The sequence below is a fragment of the Penaeus vannamei genome, chromosome 24 (genome assembly GCF_042767895.1).
Source record: "Penaeus vannamei isolate JL-2024 chromosome 24, ASM4276789v1, whole genome shotgun sequence".
Taxonomy (NCBI): domain Eukaryota; kingdom Metazoa; phylum Arthropoda; class Malacostraca; order Decapoda; family Penaeidae; genus Penaeus; species Penaeus vannamei.
Genome location: NC_091572.1, coordinates 35,405,744 through 35,425,743, shown reverse-complemented (window position 1 = coordinate 35,425,743; position 20,000 = coordinate 35,405,744). Strand labels below are relative to the sequence as shown.

The window sequence follows — 20,000 nt, the reverse complement described above, 5'->3', positions numbered from 1 at the left end:
CATTATTCAAATAATTCTACATACACATACCTTGCATGTGTGTGTACATGTGTGTTTGCATGTCTTTGCGTTTTCCTACATAATTAGGTGTATGTACAGTACCTCCCACTGGACATTCAAACACTTAAATCCCTATGCACATATACATATACAAAATGCATATATAAATACATATATGAACATACTATTGATATCATTGCTATTTTATTAAGACGACTAAGTACTTCTTAAGTTTTCTTCATTACAGATTCGATACAACTTTAACTTTATTTCTGTATGTTGAGCTAAAACGATCATTTTTTTAAATCAAATATCCCAAAAGAAGAATTGTCCTAGCAAACTTCAAGTGCGTGAGTTATGTATTGTGGAAAAAATGGTTATATATATCATTGACATTTCACTGAACATATTAGATCACAGGCAAAATATTTGTAAAGTCTTTTATCAAATCGAGGAGAAGAAAAGAAAAAAGTGAACATTTACATCTTTCCATTTTTTTCTCGCATTTCTTGACGTGACTGATGCAGGTCTTCAGTCACTCAGTATATAACTATCGTCCGACTCAATGGAATAATTGTTTGCATCATAATATAAAATTTTAGCAAATAGCAATTTGTATTTAAGAAAAAATATACAGATAGTGAACAAAGTCTTGAATCCCACGCATCGAGTACGCACGGACGCACACACGCGCACCAGCTGATGGTCGTCTGGCAGGGAGGCTCGAGGAGGCGAGGTCGACCACCAAACACAGAACCTTCACGTCTTCTCCTCACTTCCTGTGACTCAGTTCCTCTATGTCTTGCTGAGGGAGGGAATAGCACTTGGAGGAATCAGGTCCGCCAGGTAACACAGGTGAGGTCCTGCCAGATTCGCGCAGGTGAGAACAGGAAGGGGATCTTTACACAAGGGGTTTTATAAGGGCATTGATTGTGTTTTAGGGCTTGAGGTTTGACAGATAACACGTCAATGTAGCCATGGTTTCAGTGCTCAGGAGACGAGGAGGAGGATAATTAAGTCCCTCGCTTTGAAAAAATGGATGTATGATTCTTGTTTCTTTTGGTTTAGAGAGATAGAGAGAAAGATATTAACGAGACTCGTGGAATCTCAGTGGGAAAAGAATGGCGCAAAGAGAATTTACAAATGTATTTAATAACCACTAGTGAAGAAATAGGTAAATTTTGTGACTGTACCGCCACCCAATATAAGATGTGAAGGTATTTATATGAAAGAAGAAAACATATAAGCATTGCAATTGAAGTGTCTTTGGGTGTTTTTTGTTCAGTTGCAGTGGGTGACAATGGTTTTTGTGCCTTTATGGAAAGGAAGTTCGAGCTGTGGTCAGTCTTGTTTCAAGGTCTAGGTAAGGGCAGCTAGAAAGGTCATTTAGTGTGGAAGATTCCTGTGTGAAAATAGTGTAGATAGGGAAGATGATGAGTGGAATTTGTATGAAACAGGATTTTGAGAATATTTTTCTTTGTTAAGATAATTACTAAGAATGAGTCTGTCATTTGATGTGTTAGTTCACTATATTTGTCCAGTATTGACCTATTGTTTTTATTTGTGCTCGTGCTAAAAAGGAGCTACTCCCTGCCATATTGGGTTTCCAAGAAAGGCAAAAAGTAATGTCCTTGTTCAAGAAGAAATGAGAAGCAGGCATGTAAACCTTGGGTCATATACCCCTTAATGGGCATGAAAGAATATGACAGGAAGTTGTACAAGCCAGTGGCCAATATGACCATGGTGGTTGCTTTGTAATTTCCCACTTTATGTGTTCTTTTTGGAGTAATAATTTTGTTTAGACATATATTTATAGTACACAAAAAAACAATACATAGAGTTGATGGATCAATATATTCTAATGCATTGCTTGATAAATGTTTTGAAGATTTGCATCTGCCATAGACTTCTTGCCAATATGCTCAATCTTCATCCCCGGTCAGTGCCGTGGTAACTGTGAACAAAATTCTACCCCCTATATTCTGGGATGAAAGAGCCTGTCAGTATCCCAAGCATCCTGTTGTAAAAAGTGGTACCAGGTGAGGTTCTTGTATTCCGATATGTTCTGATATCATTCTTTTCCTCCTTCTCCTCCTTCTCCACTTACTCCTCCTCCTCCTCCTTCTTTCTCCTCTTCCTCCTCCTTCTTTCTCCTCTTCCTCCTCCTCCTCCTCCTCTTTCTCCTCCTTCTCCTCCTCCCTCCTCCTCCTCCTCCTCTTTCTCCACTTCCTCCTCCTCCTCCTCCTCCTCTTCTTTCTCCTCCTCCTCTTTCTCCTCCTCCTCCTCCTCTTTCTCAACCTCCTCCTCCTCTCTCTTTCTCCTACTCCTCTTTCTCCTCCTCCTCTTTCTCCTACTCCTCTTTCTCCTCCTCCTCTTTCTCCTCCTCTTTCTCCTCCTCCTCCTCCTCCTCTTTCTCCTCCTCCTCCTCCTCTTTTGTCATAGCATTGAGGCTACTGTGAGCACTTCACATTATCATTTTGGACCATAGGTTTTTGGTTGCCAGTTGGTTGTATATAATGGCAAAATTCAAATAAATTTTGATAGATTACAGCCAATATAAGTACAAAAATTGGTATATTCTATGCATTTAACAAATTTCCAAATTTATCTAGTTTTGAAGATTTATACAGAAAAAGTGTAGAATAAACATAACTTCGTAGATGTAGCCAAGTGATTTCCACTGACCTGTATGATCTTGGAGCAAAGGCCAACAAACCTCCTCACCTTGAACTGAATTTATGTCTAAAACTTAAATTATACTTCATTTTAATATTCCACTTTTCTAACTTCATGTTGCCAAATATACAAGAACCAGTCTTTATCAAATGATATGCTAAGACCAGTCTGTAATATCATTCAGTTTCAAAGTTTTACCTTTATGGCAGGTTGCAATACATACAAATATAATGTAGACTGTTTTCTGCTATAGTTTTTATCATTTTTGCAATACCTAGCGGGAGACTTGTTCTTAACCTTTACCCATGCAGAGTATCAGCTTTTAGGTTGATAAGGTTAGAGTTCTGTTTACATTGCATAAAGTGCAAGTAAGGAAGAAGCATATTTAGTTGTGTGTAATTAGACGTGCAAATTTTGAAGGTATCTTTGTTTTGTTTCATCTGTTCATCATTCTTTTCTTTTTATTTCCGTGACTAGATTTTGGACGTTATGCAGAATTATATTCAATTTTTTTAAAGATGTGAAATTAAAGTAGTTATAGTTTCAAAATGGGATAAGGTAAAACTATTAGATATCTGTTTGGTAGATTTTTTACTAAAGATTAAAAGCAAATTCATAATGCATGTTCTCATAGTATCAGAAATTCATGAGTTATGGCTGAATGCAAGAAGAGAGGATTTATTATCATAATCTTATGTGTTAGTTTATGGTATTGATCTTTGTCATTTTTTTATCTTGTTATCAGGATCATCATTGCTCCTCCTTCTCTGTCTTTTTTGTTGTTGTTTTGCTTCTCCTTTTCTTTCTCATTCGCCTCCTTCTTCTTCTCCTCCTCCACCTCCACTCCCTCCTCCTCCTCCTCCTCCTCCTCCTCCTCCTCCTCCTCCTCCTCCTCCTCCTCCTCCTCCTCCTCCTCCTCCTCCTCCTCCTCCTCCTCCTCCTCCTCCTCCTCATTGTTTTCCTTGTTCTCCTTCTTCTCCTCCTTGTTTTCCTCCTCATTCTCTATGTTCTCCTCCTCATTCTTCTCCTCCTCTTCATTCTCTTCATTCTCCTTCTCTTTCTCCTCCTTCACCTTCCTCCTCCTCCTCCTCCTTATCATCATCATCATCATCATCATCATCATCATCATCATCATTCTTTTCCTCCTTCTCCTCCTTCTCATTCTTTTCCTCCTCCTCATTCTTTTCCTCATTCTCCTTCTTCTCCTCCGCTTTTTTCTCCCACCCCTCCAACTACTTCGCTTTCAACCTTGATATTAACATTAACAATGATATGATTAATAACACCATGACATATAACTTTGGATAGTAGTTAAGCATTAATCGGCTCTAGAAAAAAAAGATGTACGGTTTATATAATAACAGATGCATCAAAGGAAGAACAATAATTACGCATAGTATTATTACATGGAAAAATGTTTCATTAGAGAACCCATGAAAAATATAATATACCATTATTGTTCTATGCAATACTCTCTTGTTTTCTGCGTGAATTCTGCGTGAATTTGTGCTGCTTCGTGGGATCGCTGTCATTCTTTTTGTTTTTATTGGTATTGTTATTGTTCATACCGTCAGTTATTATTGTTGTTGTTATTATTTTGTTTTTTGATTTTTGTTATTGTTGTTGTTACTATTGTTGTTTTTGTTGTTATTATTTTTGTTATTATTATTATTATTATTGTTGTTACTGTTCATGTTAAGTTAACTGTTATATTACTACTGTTACTATATTACTATTACTTTATTTATATTATTATTACTATTATTATTATTATCACCATTATTTGTGATAGTATTGTTATTATTATTGTTATTGTTTGTCATATCTATTATTCATATTGTAACTGTTACTGTCACCATTGTTAATTTTATTAATAATATTAGTATCAGTGTTTTTATTAAAAAGATTGAAAAAAATGGGGCATAGCTGTAACCTATAGGTTCTATACGTTGCCACCTGCCTGTCTGTTCTAGGAATAGTTGGGGTTCTATTCTCTCGCAGTTTCAGAGAGATTCGAACTGGATTGTTGATATTATCAAGTCAACTTAGTTTCTTTGATTTTAATTATTTTGTTTATTGTGTAATTTATGTTTCCATTAGATATATGTCAACTTATTATATGTTTATTTTGGTTCATTCATTTTCCAATCCTATAATGAATCAAAAGGTCGTACCATTTGGAAAATCTATTTAATTTAGTATAAGAATTTGTGTCAGATTTGTGAAATTGTGTGTATTCATGATTTAATAATTTGTTGCGTTGACCTGGAAGTGTTATGAAACCTTTATTGCATTTTAAGGTCATTGTGAAGATTAGATGTTGTGACGTAAATTCGGGAAATTTAATTCTTAATGGGTGTAATATTACAGAAAGAGCTGTTGCATTGTAGCTTGTGATTGAAAAATGTACTCTGAAATCTGTCTGTCTGTCTGCCTGTCTATCTATCTGTCTATCTATCTATCTATCTATCTATCTATCTATCTATCTATCTATCTATCTATCTATCTATCTATATAATTTGGCAGATTAATGTTTGAACAGGAAGTGACACATAAAAGTAAGATTTATATGGTTCCTTTTAAACTGTCAATTTACTTATTCACTTTAAACCTTTACTTGCATGATTACTTATGTCACGAATCTCCTGTTACAGCTATGGAGCAAGAGGTGCTAATTCGAGTGACAAACTCATCCCCCTACAAAGCTTCTTTGAAGATTCATGCCTTCAAAACGACAAAATGGAGAAGAAGAACGCCTGAAGAATGTAAGTGTTGTATTAAGTTTTGCCAGGGTGTTAGCTGTGTTCTAGGATGTTGCCATAATCACTGGTATATGGTCAGGTGAAATTAGTCATACCTACTACGTGTCCCGGATCAGTTAAAATCTCGTTTCTCACTGGAGGGAAGATGCCTGCCGTAATTCAGGGGTCTGCAGTTATTTGGAGTTAAAATATATGTTTTTTTTTTTTTTTTACATTGTAACAATTGTTTTCTGAGTAAAGATGATTAGTCAAGGTTAGTGTTACATTGGTTTCCACACCAAAATGTGAATCATAAGTACTGCCAGGTTTGCAGTTTGTTACTTTTACTTAATTTGATGGACTAAAATATTTTGTAGTTTTCTTTAAACTGTGTTTATGACATATAAGATACAAGACTGTTTATTTATTTGAAATTTATATTTCTCAGTACTGTCCAGTTAATTAGAATAGATGAGTCATCAGATATTCCCCCTTAATGTAAGATGAATCAATTGGCAGAGTGGGAGGAGGTTGTTCATTTTGCCTTGCTTTAGTATGCCATTTTATACAGTATAAAGCATTTTCTTGTATGTACTACTAAGAGTAAGCGTAGAATAAATTGGAATTGTACGTTTTTTTCCCGATATGGAACATGAATGACCAGACAGTGAAGCATAGTGTGTTGATAAAATGCCTGATAGGTCCATGATACACAAAATCATATCTGACTGAAAAGATGAATCTAGTAGGATTTTGACAATTTTATCTCACTTTTCAGTAAACATATATTTAGTAGTTTTTTTTAGCCAGTATAAAACATGCATCTCATTTGCTTTCTTATTATTTTAATTGGCAGTGGAAGCTCTCTCACTCAGCAGCCTACGAGTGCTGAAGAAGGAAATCGAGAATATTGCTCAGGGTAAGGACAAAATTGTCTTTGTTTGCAGTCTTATTTTAAAGTTTTTTCTTTTTTTTTTACTAAACTTTTTATTATTTAGCATTGGGCATCTTCTGTAGCGGCCTTAACTCTTAACCCACTGGCTGCGGATGGCATCATATGATGCACCGTGCAATTAAAAGCTGATCCCCTTCGAGCAGCGGGCGGCCGCGCGGCATGGGAGCTGAGTGGGCCAGGGAATATCAGCCGCCAAGCCGGCATTCCCCTTGTGGCCTTACAGGGCCCAGGCCCACCACCCCCGGGCCCGCGTGTGCGATGGGCTGTTTACCGCCAAATGAGTTGTTCGCCTATTGCGCGTGCTAAAACCACACCCGCCACTCTTTCTGAGCGCATTTACATATGTTTGCATGTTTGCATGTATTTGCAAGGGTTTTTGCAAATTTTTGCATACATATTTTTTCGCAGATATAAGTAAACAAAATATTTGCGCGAAAGAGGGAAGGCAGCACCACTGCGCGCGTGCACACTCAAGTGCGGTCCCATACGCCACCCGAGTTGAAAATAATGAAAATTAGGGGATTACGCGCCATATTGCATAATACCGCGACCAATGGGTTAATGCCGTATTTAGTTTAATCCTAATCCTAAAGGTGATTGTTATAGAAAGTTGTAGTCAGTCACTCAAGATGCAGTTTGATCTTCATATGATAATTACGAGGCACAAGTAGGCTTACTTATAAGGGAAACATGATTATTTATGAAATATTCTATCTTTTCCATGATAACAATCTTGTATTTATAGTAGTAAAATGGGTAACGAAACTGCTCTAACAACTATAAAACCAATCTTTATTTCAATGACACTCAAATACAAAAATGACATTCATCAATTAATATCCATCACGCAATTTCCTCGGACAGCTCTTTGCTGCGTTGAATCGTGTTGGACGAGGGAAACATGTTTTCTTCAGGATGCTGTTCAGGTCCATAGAAAAGTATACTTATTAATTTTGTAGTTAAGAAAAGTAGTTAAGAAAAAACAGCACATAATTCTTCTTTAAAACACTAGTTCATATTTGATTTTAAACGTCAACTCGTGTGACCCTGACCATATAATTTTTGTTTCACTATCCGGGAAATATGGGTTCCATGCCCGCAGCCTTTGAACTTCAAAGATTCCTCGTGGGATTATAGTGGTTTTTATGTTCATTACCATAAGTTATTTCCTTTATCAGAATATTTTATCATTTTTGTAAATATATACAATTTCATTTTCATTATAAATACTAAGTATGAACTTTCTAAGACGATCGATGTTATTGCCGAAAATAACTCTGAATGGCAACTCAACCGATGGCACCCCTGAAGTTCATGACGGACACGTGACTTAACATTACATGATTGGTGGGATTAACTTGTCCCTTCTACGTATGTGCAGGATTAAAAATTGAGCTTAATATTAAAGCCTGGTCCAGAGGTGCATTAAAAGTTGATCCTAGACGCTGCCAATGCACATGCGCACTAGACATCTGGATTAAACTTTAATACTGGATTAACTTTTATGGCACGTACAGAAGACGCCCATTATCTCTATTTTTTAGTTAATTTTCTTAACTCTATCATGAATTTTTTGTGATGTAATATTACAGAGCAGTCTAGACTTTAGGCTAGGAATAAGCTGTCTACCAACGCATTGAGAGTCAAGACTTGTATATACATCATAGGCTCGTGTCATGACGGCCTCACCTGTACCCCGTCACTGAATATTGTATTATCATTTCACTTAAAGGGAAGCTGTTTAAACCTGAACATTCCATAAGACATGTAAAATATTTCTTTTGATTTCACTTCTTGCAAGGAAACCATAAATTTTTCATGGTCTAAATTTAATTTTCCCCAGAATAAACCTTCCTTATTTCTCCTCTTCTGTATCATTTCCATATGCTGCTTATTCAGACTTTAATATGCATGGTAATATTTGATAGTTTTTGTCTCCTCCCTCACATTGATGTATTTTAACCATATCCCATGCTTCAGTGTATTTCTTCATTTTATACACGGAGGCTTGGATAATGAGGTCCTCATCTTGGTCTTTTCTACAGCAACTACTGTTATTAACAAGCTTCATATCTGCCACAAATTGCAGTCATTGTTCTTTGATTTTGTCAGCTATAGTTATTTCCTTATTTTAGATGTTCATGTTAGTCAGATGGCAAAAAATTCAGAAATTCATTATCAAGTTATTCTGTTTTTTATTTTATTCTACATACAATAATAATGGTGTAGTAAAAATAAATTGCATGCAGAGTTTAGAAATGTTATTCATTATTAATGTTTGATGCGGATCATGTTCTTATTCTTTGCATTATTAAGAATGCTGGGTAAACATTTGTTAGGATTGTTCTTTTTAACCTTGATCTAGTACACCTTCCAAAGGGTAATTGCATGAATTCTTTTCAGAGGCCTCGGGAGAGCTGGTAGGACTCCTACAGGAACGACAGGGTTTACAGGAGGAAGTAGACATAAGGTCCATTACCATTGAGCAGCTACTTAAATTTGCAGAGAGACGACAAGTCCAGCTCGGGGAGCCTCTGGCAATACAAATGAGTGTTGTAAGAAACCACCAAGAGGCTAATGCTGAGAGTGGACTTGGGTAGCAGAGATTATGGGGCTAGTACCAAGTGTGCTAGGCTAGTCATGGCCAGATGCAGATAGGGATATGGAGATACTTTTGTTTTGCCATGATGAGAGGCCAGTAGGAAATTAGCTGTCATGCAAAAGTTAGGTACAACGTTTTGAAATATGACAATGAAGTGTGCTGCATTTCTGCTGAAATAACTTTTGTAAAATGAGATTCATTCCTATTTGCTATGTTGAAGTGAAAAGAATTTGCATATCAATGATATACACTTAATGATATTTATGTGTGGTTTGCCTTTATTCCATGTGATAGGAGTTGTGCTGGTAGATTTAACTTAATGTAAACACTTTTCCACTGGAAATCAAGTTTTGTAAGTACATTCCTTTGGCTACTGGATATTAGTTTGTTATTGTTGTGTGATAGATGAATGTGTGAATGTTTGTTTTAATACCTGTTTTCATTGATTATATTCTTCATTATTCTTTGAACGTTTGTTTCTAACACATGTGACTTGTGTAATGTAAGAAAGTCATGTTTCAGAGACGAGATGATTTTAGTATTACTAGTTTTTTAAAGACACTGTTAAATACACACTTTTCCTGGGGTAGATAGCAGAAGACATTGCTGTATATATAAAACTTTAATGCCCTCCATTGTCAGAAATAGGATGACAAATTTTGTTAGTCACCATCACAGTTTTTTTATTTTGACAGCAAGATATTTTTAGAATGCCTATTTTCAACATTTAATAACTAGAACTAAGATTTTCATCACTTTAATATGCCATATGGATTTTTTTTTTCATATTTATCTGTACCAGAGTGGGAAAATGTCTTAAGGAATTTGAATGAAAAGGTCAAGTTTGGTATGGTATATACTTAGATATATATTTTGTGGTTATTACTTTCCTTTTGAGGAAAGCCTTTTATCCAACTCGGTTACTTCTATTTATGATCAATAAAAAATATTCTTTTATGACAGGTGTCTTCATAGATTGATTCATTGATGTTAGACTTTACTTATGTAATCTTACAGTATTCTTCACATGTATGCAAAGCATATTTTGGCCTGTCATACAGACACATTTCTTGTGAATATTTGTGAGGGATATCATTGTTTATGAATGATATCAAAGTTGGGTTACCAAAGAAAGGTATATAGGTCATTATAACCTGAAAAGCACATGCAAACTAGATCTTTTTGACTCGAAATTCCTTTGAACATGATTTTGTAGTAGTGCCAGCACAGTATAGTAACTAATAAAGTGGGACATCTTTATTGTTGCAGTTGTTTACAAGAAACACTTCACCTAAATAGGGAATCTTTATACTATCAGAAAAAATTTATGGGCTTTTTACACCCTCTATTTATCTCACTGAGGAAAGATTCCAATGCTTGCATATCCTTTCCTGTGTACTGCATGTAGATGTCTTCTCTTTTTTGTGTATAGTAGTAGGCATCAAAGGTTAAAAGAAAAATCTAATACAAAGTTTACGATTTAAAAAAAAAATTACACTACACTAGATTGGAATTGCCACTCTGAATCCAAACATAATATTTGACAACTTATGAGACAGGTATTCTGGCATATATTTTGAGAAATTTGTGGGATGTTGTATGAGAAAATCTTTATTTTATAGTTTTCATCGAAGGAGAGAAATTCTCATTGATATACGTAAGTTTTAGAAATCCAGGATGGCTCTCTTATACTCAGGTGGGCTGAAGGAAGAATGTGATTTTATTAAGATTAGATTTCTGTTGATTATTCTTTCTCTTTGGTTTTCCTGTTGGATATCTGTTCCTACGAGGGAAGAAAACTTTCCAGATTCTTTTGAAGACAATTCTTTTTTATGATAATCTTGTTGGTAGGAAATGGATCATTTTCTTGATTTAATTAATAGTTATTTAATTTTAATAAAAAATATTCATTTGTATATATAATTATTAGTAGCAGCTATTACCATGTGTATATATATAAATATATAACTTTTTAAAATCTTTATATTTATCTTGTTCACATATATAGTTAAAAGCAAAATGGATTTTTTAACTAGACATCAGTAATGTTTGCATAAAAAAATATTCATGTGTACTTTTTATGGCATTCCTCTTTTTTCTTTTGACATGAGTTACCAAATATCAGCGTAATTTATCTTCTGGCTCCACATACCAGTAATTTCCTCCTTGGTGTGGAACCTTGTATCCTATTTTAATAATAGTATGAAATGTAGTACTTTTACTCGTTTTGACTTTTTGTTCATGGCCAAAGAATGTCAACTATTAGAATGTGTACTTTTGAGTGGAAATATTTTATGTAGCTGAATTTTGAGCAGTTACATTGTGGTAGTAGAGTATGCTTATCTGTATATTTGGTTGTGATATCTGGCAGTATTTACTCATATTTTAGGTTTGAATTGGTGGTTTGATAAGATGTTTAAGGGCATTAGACATGACATTTTGGTTTATTTGAACATTTCTAATACAGTATAAATGTTTGTGTGTCATTTAGATTTTGGAACTTTCCTCTCTTTTTTGAAGATATCTATAAATAAATGTCTCAAAGTATATTTGGTATAGAACATTTCTAGGCAATGCATTATCAATATTCATAACTTTTCTGTATTTTTATGCAAATACTCAGTTTTCTTTACTGTTAAAACAAAATTATACGTTTCATTTATTAATAGATCTTCAAAACTGACTCGAGTGTATTTATAGATTGAGTTGAGTATAATGTTTGTGCAGTGTTCACTCAGAGGATATAAGAGTGAGTAAATTATGAAATATTGAATAATTTACTTTTGTGAAAATACAGTTCATTGTGAATAATAAGCTATTTTAAGATATGTTCACTAATGATAGATAAGAAAGGTAATTTCAGTGTTTGTTGAAATACTTGAAAAATATAATAAAAAAGACAATTGGTGGTTGTGGCTCTTTATGTTTTGTAGTGCAGTTTGGAGATTTATGATATTATGAAGTGGATGTGCCAGAGTGGATTGGAGTGCCTGTCTGTTATATAACCTATATCAGTGAACATGTCTTAAATGTACTTGCATTCACAGTGAAAGATTATCAGCTATATTATTTTTATGTAAATCCCATGCCCAGTATTATTCATATTATATCTTGTATTTTAATGATATAATTATGTTTTCCTTGAATTCCATTCCATCCCATTTCCCACTGAGAAAAGACATCAAGTTCAGCGTTCATTGTTTAGGATTAACATCTTTGAGCCTTTACATTATTAGATGAGCTTAACCAAGCAACAGCTGAACTCTTTGATTACTCTAGACAAAAAATAAGGAAGTTAGACTTTACACAATACACTAAGCAAGTAGAATGTATGCAGAAAGGACTGGCAGTGATTTTTAACGAAGATTATGTCAATTATCTCTTGCCATATTATGCATCATCATGCAAGAAATTAAATGTTTTTATTGTTGGGGTTTGTCAAAAAAGATACTGTTTCTTTTTTAGACTATATATAATATAATATTTTTTTTTTTAAGTCTGATATTATTATTATTTAATAATACTTTGAGTGTTGAACTCCGTTTACAATTTTCATATCCAATAAAAGATCAGATTTGAATGGAACCTTTGTTCAAGAAAATTCAATTTGTACAATTTTTGAGGCACACACATGGTCAAACAGGGTGTTCATAAGTAGTCGGCACCTGGTGAAAATTTGCCGTCTGTCTGCCTTTTGATTGCTAGGTACTTTTAGCAGGACAATAAAGAAAAGATCTATTACTTTTATGCACCATTAAAACACTTGTCTTCAGATACACAGAAAATGTATCCGAGGGGTTGCATTTTACTGAAACGCTTCACCTCACACCTTTGGCACTTGGTTGCCAGGCGTTGCCCAGCACAGGGTAGCCCCCTATTTATGGACCTAGGTAGCCTGCTACTATGAAAACTTTTGAACACCCTGGTTAAAATGTATGCAAATTTATATTTTGTTGGGAAAAGGCCCAACTTTATTCTTGTATGATCAATACAACAATTTCAAAGTACTTGTGTTATTAATTTATGCACATGATCTAAATATGTCATGTTACAAACATTTGATTGTGTAATATGACAAAACACATCAGGACCAGCTTCAAAAGGTATGTGTTGTCATTCATACAACACATTTCAAGACAATAAAGAGCTTTATTTTAATTGCGTGATGCAAATTAAGATAATGCTTTCTTTGCTGTATGTAATAGTAGTAGTAGTAGTAAAGTAATATGAATACCAAAGGTTCTGTCTGTGATAAAATTTTTATACTGCAGGGCCTTTGCCACTCTTTTTGAATCACATGTTTATATAAAAGTACTTTGATGCATCCGGTGTCCAGCTTTGATTTTTATGAGTTGCCTTTAGAGCAAAGTAGACCGTAAAGAAATAATTACAACTACTCATTGACATTTGACAGTGGATATCTGATGTGTGTTTATAGTTATATATGCTAATCTAAAGGCCTGACCACAAAAGCGGGCATGACCAATGTGCACATGGGCCGGCAAGCTACTAGGTATCGAGTTAGTTTCCCATTTTTCTCACTCATGTCTGCCAATCATACCCACTCATGTGCGCAGGCCTTAAAGCCTGTCTGCATAGGCGTGCAACTGTAAAAGTGACGTCACTGTTAAGACAACAAAGGAACAACTCGTTTACCAAGTAAGTTGTCTGCCCAGGGTCTAAATTTGTGCTCACCTGTGTGGATAAGCCTCAAGATTTGACCTGATTGAGCTGGAGAAAATGCTACTTTTGAACCTAGATTACTATATATATATATATAAATTATCCTGAACTTTCATGTATCTTCAGCCTAGACATTGCCCTAGCTGTAATTGTGTTCAGTAATGTTGACCAACAATAAAGAAAACCCTGATCAAATGCCAGTGCAAAGAAAGGCAGTTGTCAGTGATATAATTTGCAAACTTATTGCGTGCCTCCCCAAATAAGTCAGGAAATGTATTTGTCGACCTGAATTTTGATAGAATATTCAAGCCTGTAATTAGCAAATAAAAATAACCATCGTATTTCTACACTGTAGAGCAGTTTATAGACAACTTTTCCAAATACCTGTACAAGTTATTGTGTAATATTGCGAGTTGTGTGATAAAAATCAAATATGGTAAAGACAGCTGTTTTAATATCCTAAAATATTACATTAGCTTTAATATTTATTGATGTTTTCTGGCGCATCAGCATCTAAGGTAATTGGTAGCAATATGGTGAGGCGTGTGGGCAAAACTCCTAGATAAAGAAAGGTCAGACAAAAAGTACCTATGCCTCTACTTGAACTTGATTGCTAAAAAAGATTGACTGCATGGTAATTTGTCCATTTACTATTTGATATGGATTGGTGACTGCCAGACACCAGCAACCTCTGTATAACACCCAACTTTGCTGGTTGAACGGGCAAAGTCCACAGAATATGACCAATGTTTAAAAAAAAAAAATGTAAATATTATGCAAGACATCTTTTTCAAGAAAGGTGTGCAGTGCATGGCCCTGAAAGACAAGCTTTGGATTTGGGACAAAATCAACAGGACTCAGTTAAGTGGAGAAAGAAAACAGAAAAAAGTCTCACCACTAGTTAAAAAATTTTATAACCTTATCAATGTCAGGGATAAGGATAACTGATAATCTTTTAAAGAAAAACAAGATTCCCAAAGACCATTCATCCATAGTGATGTCCATTGGTCAGATGTTCTTAAACTCATTTCATTTTCAACAGCTGCATATATTTCTTCAAGTTCAACACATTAATTTAGTTAACACCATTTATCTGCGACGAACATTATGAGGGATCCAATCTGTATTACTGATACCTATATCTAAACATACATCTAATAGAGGCATACAAGCAAAAATAATGATGGTAAGTTACTAAATGTTAAAATAATAAAATATTTATCTAAAAATTTAAAAATGTTATATTACACAAACCCTTTCTGAAATGGTTTTTCATGGAGAAATAATCAATGTGTTTTATTTGACTCGGGAAACTAAATCTGTACTTTTAGGCCACGGCAATTAATTTTTTTTGAATAGCAGGCAAGTCTGGTGATGAAATGTTGGCTGGAGGTACATAATCCTGCAACTAATGTTCTTAAATAATTCAGGTATTCAATGAAAAGCTTTTATTTGGATATTCCTCTTTCCACAATTCCATGCCAACCAAAACTACATAACCTGGTGAGAGCTACAGAATTATTTAAAAACTGTGTGAGTGAACAGGTGTATCTATGGCTTTATAGAGGGGGACGGGCAGAGGGAAGCAGGAAAAGAGGGAGATGTCCTCCTTTGCATTCCAAAACTGGGCAAGATCTATATTGAAGACTTTACCAACAATAGAATTGAAAGGAAAAAGAAAAGAGCAACTTTTTCTACAGGCTTTTATTTAGAACTTCTGGAACCTCTTCTTAGTACCAGGGGCAGAGGTGACCTTGAGTACGTTGTAACGAACTGTCTTGGAAAGAGGTCTGCACTCGCCAACTGTCACAATATCACCTGGCCTTACATCCCTAAAGGAGTAAATAGAATTATTATTTCAACTGCTCTTCAAACTGGCTTCACAGAATCCCATTCAGATATCTTTATCTACAATGATAATTACAATCAATCTGTTGCAACTGATATCAAGGCCCAACCAATATTGTGAGAGACCGGATCTAAGTTGACGATTATTCTTCCTGGACTCTACACTGCAATGCCTATGGAGACACAGCAGGAAAAATGCCAGGGTGCAACTTTAATCCCTATAAAATTCTTACCTGAAGCAGGGCGAGATGTGGACAGACATGTTCTTATGCCTCTTCTCAAATCTGAAACAATCACATTTCTTGAAATTTATACTGCTACTCTGAGTATTTTAATATTAAAAAAAAAACTGATCTTCCTTTCAGGTTTCTAATAAGGCTCAGTTCACTTTACTATCAAAATAGGGTGATTACAAATTCAGCAACTATTTCATATTCTAAATGAACTTGAAAGCCTTTCTTGAAAACTTACCGGTTGTACTTCTTGATGTAGTGCAAGTAATCACGACGAATCGTGATTGTCCTATTCATTTTCATCTTCTGGACAACACCAGTCAAGATGCGGCCACGGATGGGGACATTGCCAGTGAATGGGCACTTCTTGTCAATATAAGTGCCATCAATAGCCTGCAGACAATGGTAAAGAACAAGGTTTATTCGAGATACAAAATACACTATACTTGTACTCAGTATTTGGACTATAAACCAATATAAAAAGAGTACTTTACTTTAGCTATTTAAGCTTTCAAGCACAAAGGGCAGAAGCCAATTACTAAGATCAAGGTTGTAGAACAAAATTACGTTAACTACAGTCCTGAGTTTACTGCATATCTAAAAACTAGTAAAAGACAAATACAAGGGAGGTGGTGGGGTCACTAATAGAAATAAATGACATTCCGAATTTTCAACATCTAAAATGGGTGAAAAAAGACATTTAAGGGGACAGGATTAAAGAGACTGGGAGGTGAAGAAAGATCAGAGGGTGGTGGTTTAATTTTAAATCTACTTGGTAACATCAATTACCATGCTAAGACAAAAACAAACAATACTCTGAAAAAAAAATATATATGAAGTATTTAAGCACTAATGTACTTCTGAAATATATTCAGCTATCAACCTATCATAATAATTAAAGTATGTACAACTAAGTGATTTCAAAGTTTGTAATAAAACCCTAATTAAGTACTAAATTGCATTCTAATTAATGAATGAACTAATCACTACCAAACCTAAAGGGAAAACCTGTGAAAATATTAATTCCTGTAAGTGCAATAGGGATTTAATCTCATGGCCAATGAAAAGCAACAGGTTTGAGATCCCCGAGTTATTAAGCTATTGTTAAGATAATAGGCATTACACAAATTAAATGTATGCACAGCATTCATAGCATTTCAATTCTTAAATACAAGCAAATTGCAAATAACAGTGAACACATGCCAAAGATTTAACACATGGCTGTTCTCCTTTGCAAGTAAAAATGAAATAAAAGTGAAATTGAGCAACTTTATAAACTTTGTAGGTACATCTATTCTCATAATCAAAATAGTAAGCTACTACCTCTCGTGGAGTCTTGAAGCCAAGCCCGACTTTGATGTTTTTACGCTTGGGTTTGCCCTTCTTAACCTTGTCGGGCTTGGCGGTATTGAAGATTTTGAGCTGCTTCTGGAAAGCCTTTTCACTCTGGAACAACCATGCAAGACTACCATCAAGAGGTTAAACACAAAAGCACGGACACATACTAAAAGTAACCTTGGAAGAGGATACTAATGGAAGAATCTTAACCCAAGAATCATGAGTTAAAAGTTTCAATTCCAATGTCCTCTTCTAAGACTACTTTGTGCAGCACTAGGAAGGAAGGACGCGTGGCACATTTAGCTTGCGGAGGGTGGTTAGACCACAGCAAACAGAACACACACTACGTCAGCATGCCCTTTAGCTGGTCTCGCTAGGGATAGCAGCAACCTTGGCTGCCAGCTTACCTCGCGGGGGGCTTTGAAGCCCAGGCCCACCTGGCGAGTGTACCTTAAACTACGCTGCTTCTTTTTTAAGCCTTTTTTGCGGTTCAGTGGAACACCGGACTGCTTTTGGTAGGCACGTTCACTCTGCAATCAGCTATGGTGTTAATGTTTACTTAGCCATAGATGATCCAGACCAAAGTGGGTGAGCCATGTTTATTTGCAACAATTCTGATTTTTTTTTTCCTTTTTTTTTTATTTTATTTAAGTCACTAGTTAATATGACCTATTAGTGGCCTTAATCTCAAGAGTTTAGTTAAAATGCACCCACTTTAGTCAGATCTAGGCTAAACTTCCTTGACAACCTGTAACATTCTAGAAATATTTTAGTAAACCAAGTTATATAAACATATAATACTAAATGGAATGTGGATTCAATAAGATTAATCAATTCTTTGTGAATTGGTTGACATTTAAAATCTTGTTCAAAGCTTAGACTGAAAAACTACTAGATCAATCTAGTACTTTGATCTAGCTCATTACTTTGTACTATACTAGCCTGAAACTGCATTACCAACAGTACCAAAAGAAATTGCGAGACACCTGCTGTGACTATTCCCACACTTTTAGTTCAAAGGCAAAAGCCATCAAATCAGTTATGCCTGGCAGATACAAACAAATGTGCAGTATCAAGTCTCATTTTCTCCCCTGTGCAATATTATCTCAATCAAATGTGTTAAGGGATATCTTACACTAAATCCATTAAATTCATGTGCAGGCTTCTCTTGTGGACAGTAATAGGTAAGTCTGCATATGCAAATAAATAAGTATTATAAGACATTTGTCACCACCAATGTCAAGGCCAAACCAACAATGTGAGTGACCGGATCTAAGTTGGTAATTTCTCTGCCTGGGCAATACTCTGCATTGCCTATTGAAAACAACGCAGGAAAAAGTGCCAGGGTGTCGATTTACTGTACAAATGCTCTTAACTCAATGGCTGCAGTTTGCAATATTTCCCAAGATCACTAATTTCATTTTTTTTCGGTCCACAAATGAAAAATTAGTATAAATCTATAGACAAACTATAGAGAAACTCACAAATATGAAAAACTCCCAGAAAATGCCTAATATTAATTTTTTGTGATGTGGAGTTGGGGGACACTATTACATGTAATTACCAAGATTAATTATGTAAAGATGTCACCATGATGTACAATATACAAGAAAATGTGTGGTAAAATTGTTAGCCTTAGTAATGCTGCTAAAGGTGAGAATGTAACAGCAAGTGCTCGTATCACTTTTGGTCTCAAACTTTAGTTAACGTCAACTATGTAATACCTAAACTGATACCAATGATAACTGAAAAATAAAACAAGTAAATGCAAAATACTTGGAGATATTGAAAGGTTCTATATTTGGACAGCAAAATTCAAATTTTACAATCTCATTAAACTGCATTCATCATACAGCTTTATATGTGAATGCATTCAGATCTGGAATAGCCATTCATAAATCTAAAAAATTCAGAAACATTTTATCAAGTACAAAACAAATGGAATCAAGACATCAATGAATTACAAACATTTTTAATGGCTTCTGCACATTTCAAACACGAGAAAAGACACCGTTGCTGCAATTTTTCTCTACATGTTCCTCCACTTCTGGAGAAAGACAAACTTCTATGCCATTGATGAACTGATTATGTAGGCTTGCTCACTTGTTTCCCTTGGCAACCAAAATTTTACTCAAACTAATTACTGCTTGATTTCACTGATCTATTGATTCCATGTTCTGTTTACTTAGTACAAATGTCCAAAAGATATTTTGAATACCGATTGTCTAAACTGAAACATTTCTTGGCATCATGAATACAACTGCATCACGTTTATCATGAGGCACCATACTTTTTAACTCTCAAAGGCCAACAAACATACAACACGAATTCTGCCAAGATTGAGTAAATTTTTTTAATCTGACAAACTCAGGGAGGACTACAGGACCCATCTTAGCAGAGGTTGCGTGGTGGAATCACACGGCTCTTTGTTGCTATCATTTTACATCAGTTTCTTCAGAATACAGCAATTTCGCAATCTTCCTAAACCATCTTCTGAATACTATTTATACAAAGAATTATATATGAGATTAAACTTTCAAAGTGAATTCCAAGAAATATTGCAATTTAGGCAAAGTAAACAAATATGGTACCTGTGTCAATTGACTAAAAATGGCCAATCTGATAATTTCAAGTGAAAACACCATTTCACCGACTAGAAACGATCAAATGATATTCGGCTACAAAACCTAGAACCAGTCCAAGCTTTATTCTAGCAAACATATATAGAGGTTAACTGGAATTAGCTGAAGTGCTGGTAACTTGGCCATTGCAATGAATCACAGGACAATCGGCAGAAAATATCCTTGAACATAGGACTACACCCTCGAACAAAATCAACTGGTTCGTCAAAATTGCATGTCAACACAATAGATATTCATACGTTGACATGCACAAACACAAATGTGCATATCAAATAGGTCAAT

At 34.9% G+C, this 20,000-nt stretch overlaps 2 protein-coding genes across 3 annotated transcripts in view; one reads left to right on the top strand and one right to left on the bottom strand.

Moving 5' to 3' along the window:
* The first annotated feature begins 647 nt into the window (after nt 1–647).
* On the top strand, nt 648–14,098 carry LOC113811250 (uncharacterized). Its single transcript, XM_027362948.2, has 4 exons — nt 648–880; nt 5,331–5,441; nt 6,274–6,336; nt 8,776–14,098. Exons 1-4 carry the CDS (start codon nt 703–705, stop codon nt 8,970–8,972), a joined length of 549 nt encoding a protein of 182 aa, XP_027218749.2. The 5' UTR covers nt 648–702; the 3' UTR covers nt 8,973–14,098.
* Nucleotides 14,099–15,346: 1,248 nt separating this feature from the next.
* The window catches only part of RpS11 (ribosomal protein S11), a 5,645-nt gene continuing 991 nt past the window's right edge, over nt 15,347–20,000 (bottom strand). The window contains exons 2-5 of one of the 2 annotated variants that reach the window (XM_027362952.2): nt 17,062–17,184; nt 15,977–16,131; nt 15,739–15,789; nt 15,347–15,489 (exon numbers count right to left, since the gene is read on the bottom strand). In XM_027362952.2, the coding sequence (XP_027218753.1) occupies nt 15,366–15,489; nt 15,739–15,789; nt 15,977–16,131; nt 17,062–17,184 (453 nt within the window). In that variant the 3' untranslated portion in view covers nt 15,347–15,365. Of the gene's footprint in view, nt 15,490–15,738; nt 15,790–15,976; nt 16,132–17,061; nt 17,185–17,483; nt 17,607–20,000 lie in introns of both variants that reach the window. The other variant, XM_027362951.2, reaches the window with a different exon arrangement.

Coding starts and splice junctions, on each gene's coding strand:
- LOC113811250 (XM_027362948.2), top strand. CDS start 703: ATGGTCGTCTGGCAGGGAGGCTCGAGGAGGCGAGGTCGACCACCAAAC. Junction 5,442..6,273: donor AAGAAGAACGCCTGAAGAAT/GTAAGTGTTGTA, acceptor TTTAATTGGCAG/TGGAAGCTCTCTCACTCAGC. Junction 6,337..8,775: donor AATCGAGAATATTGCTCAGG/GTAAGGACAAAA, acceptor AATTCTTTTCAG/AGGCCTCGGGAGAGCTGGTA.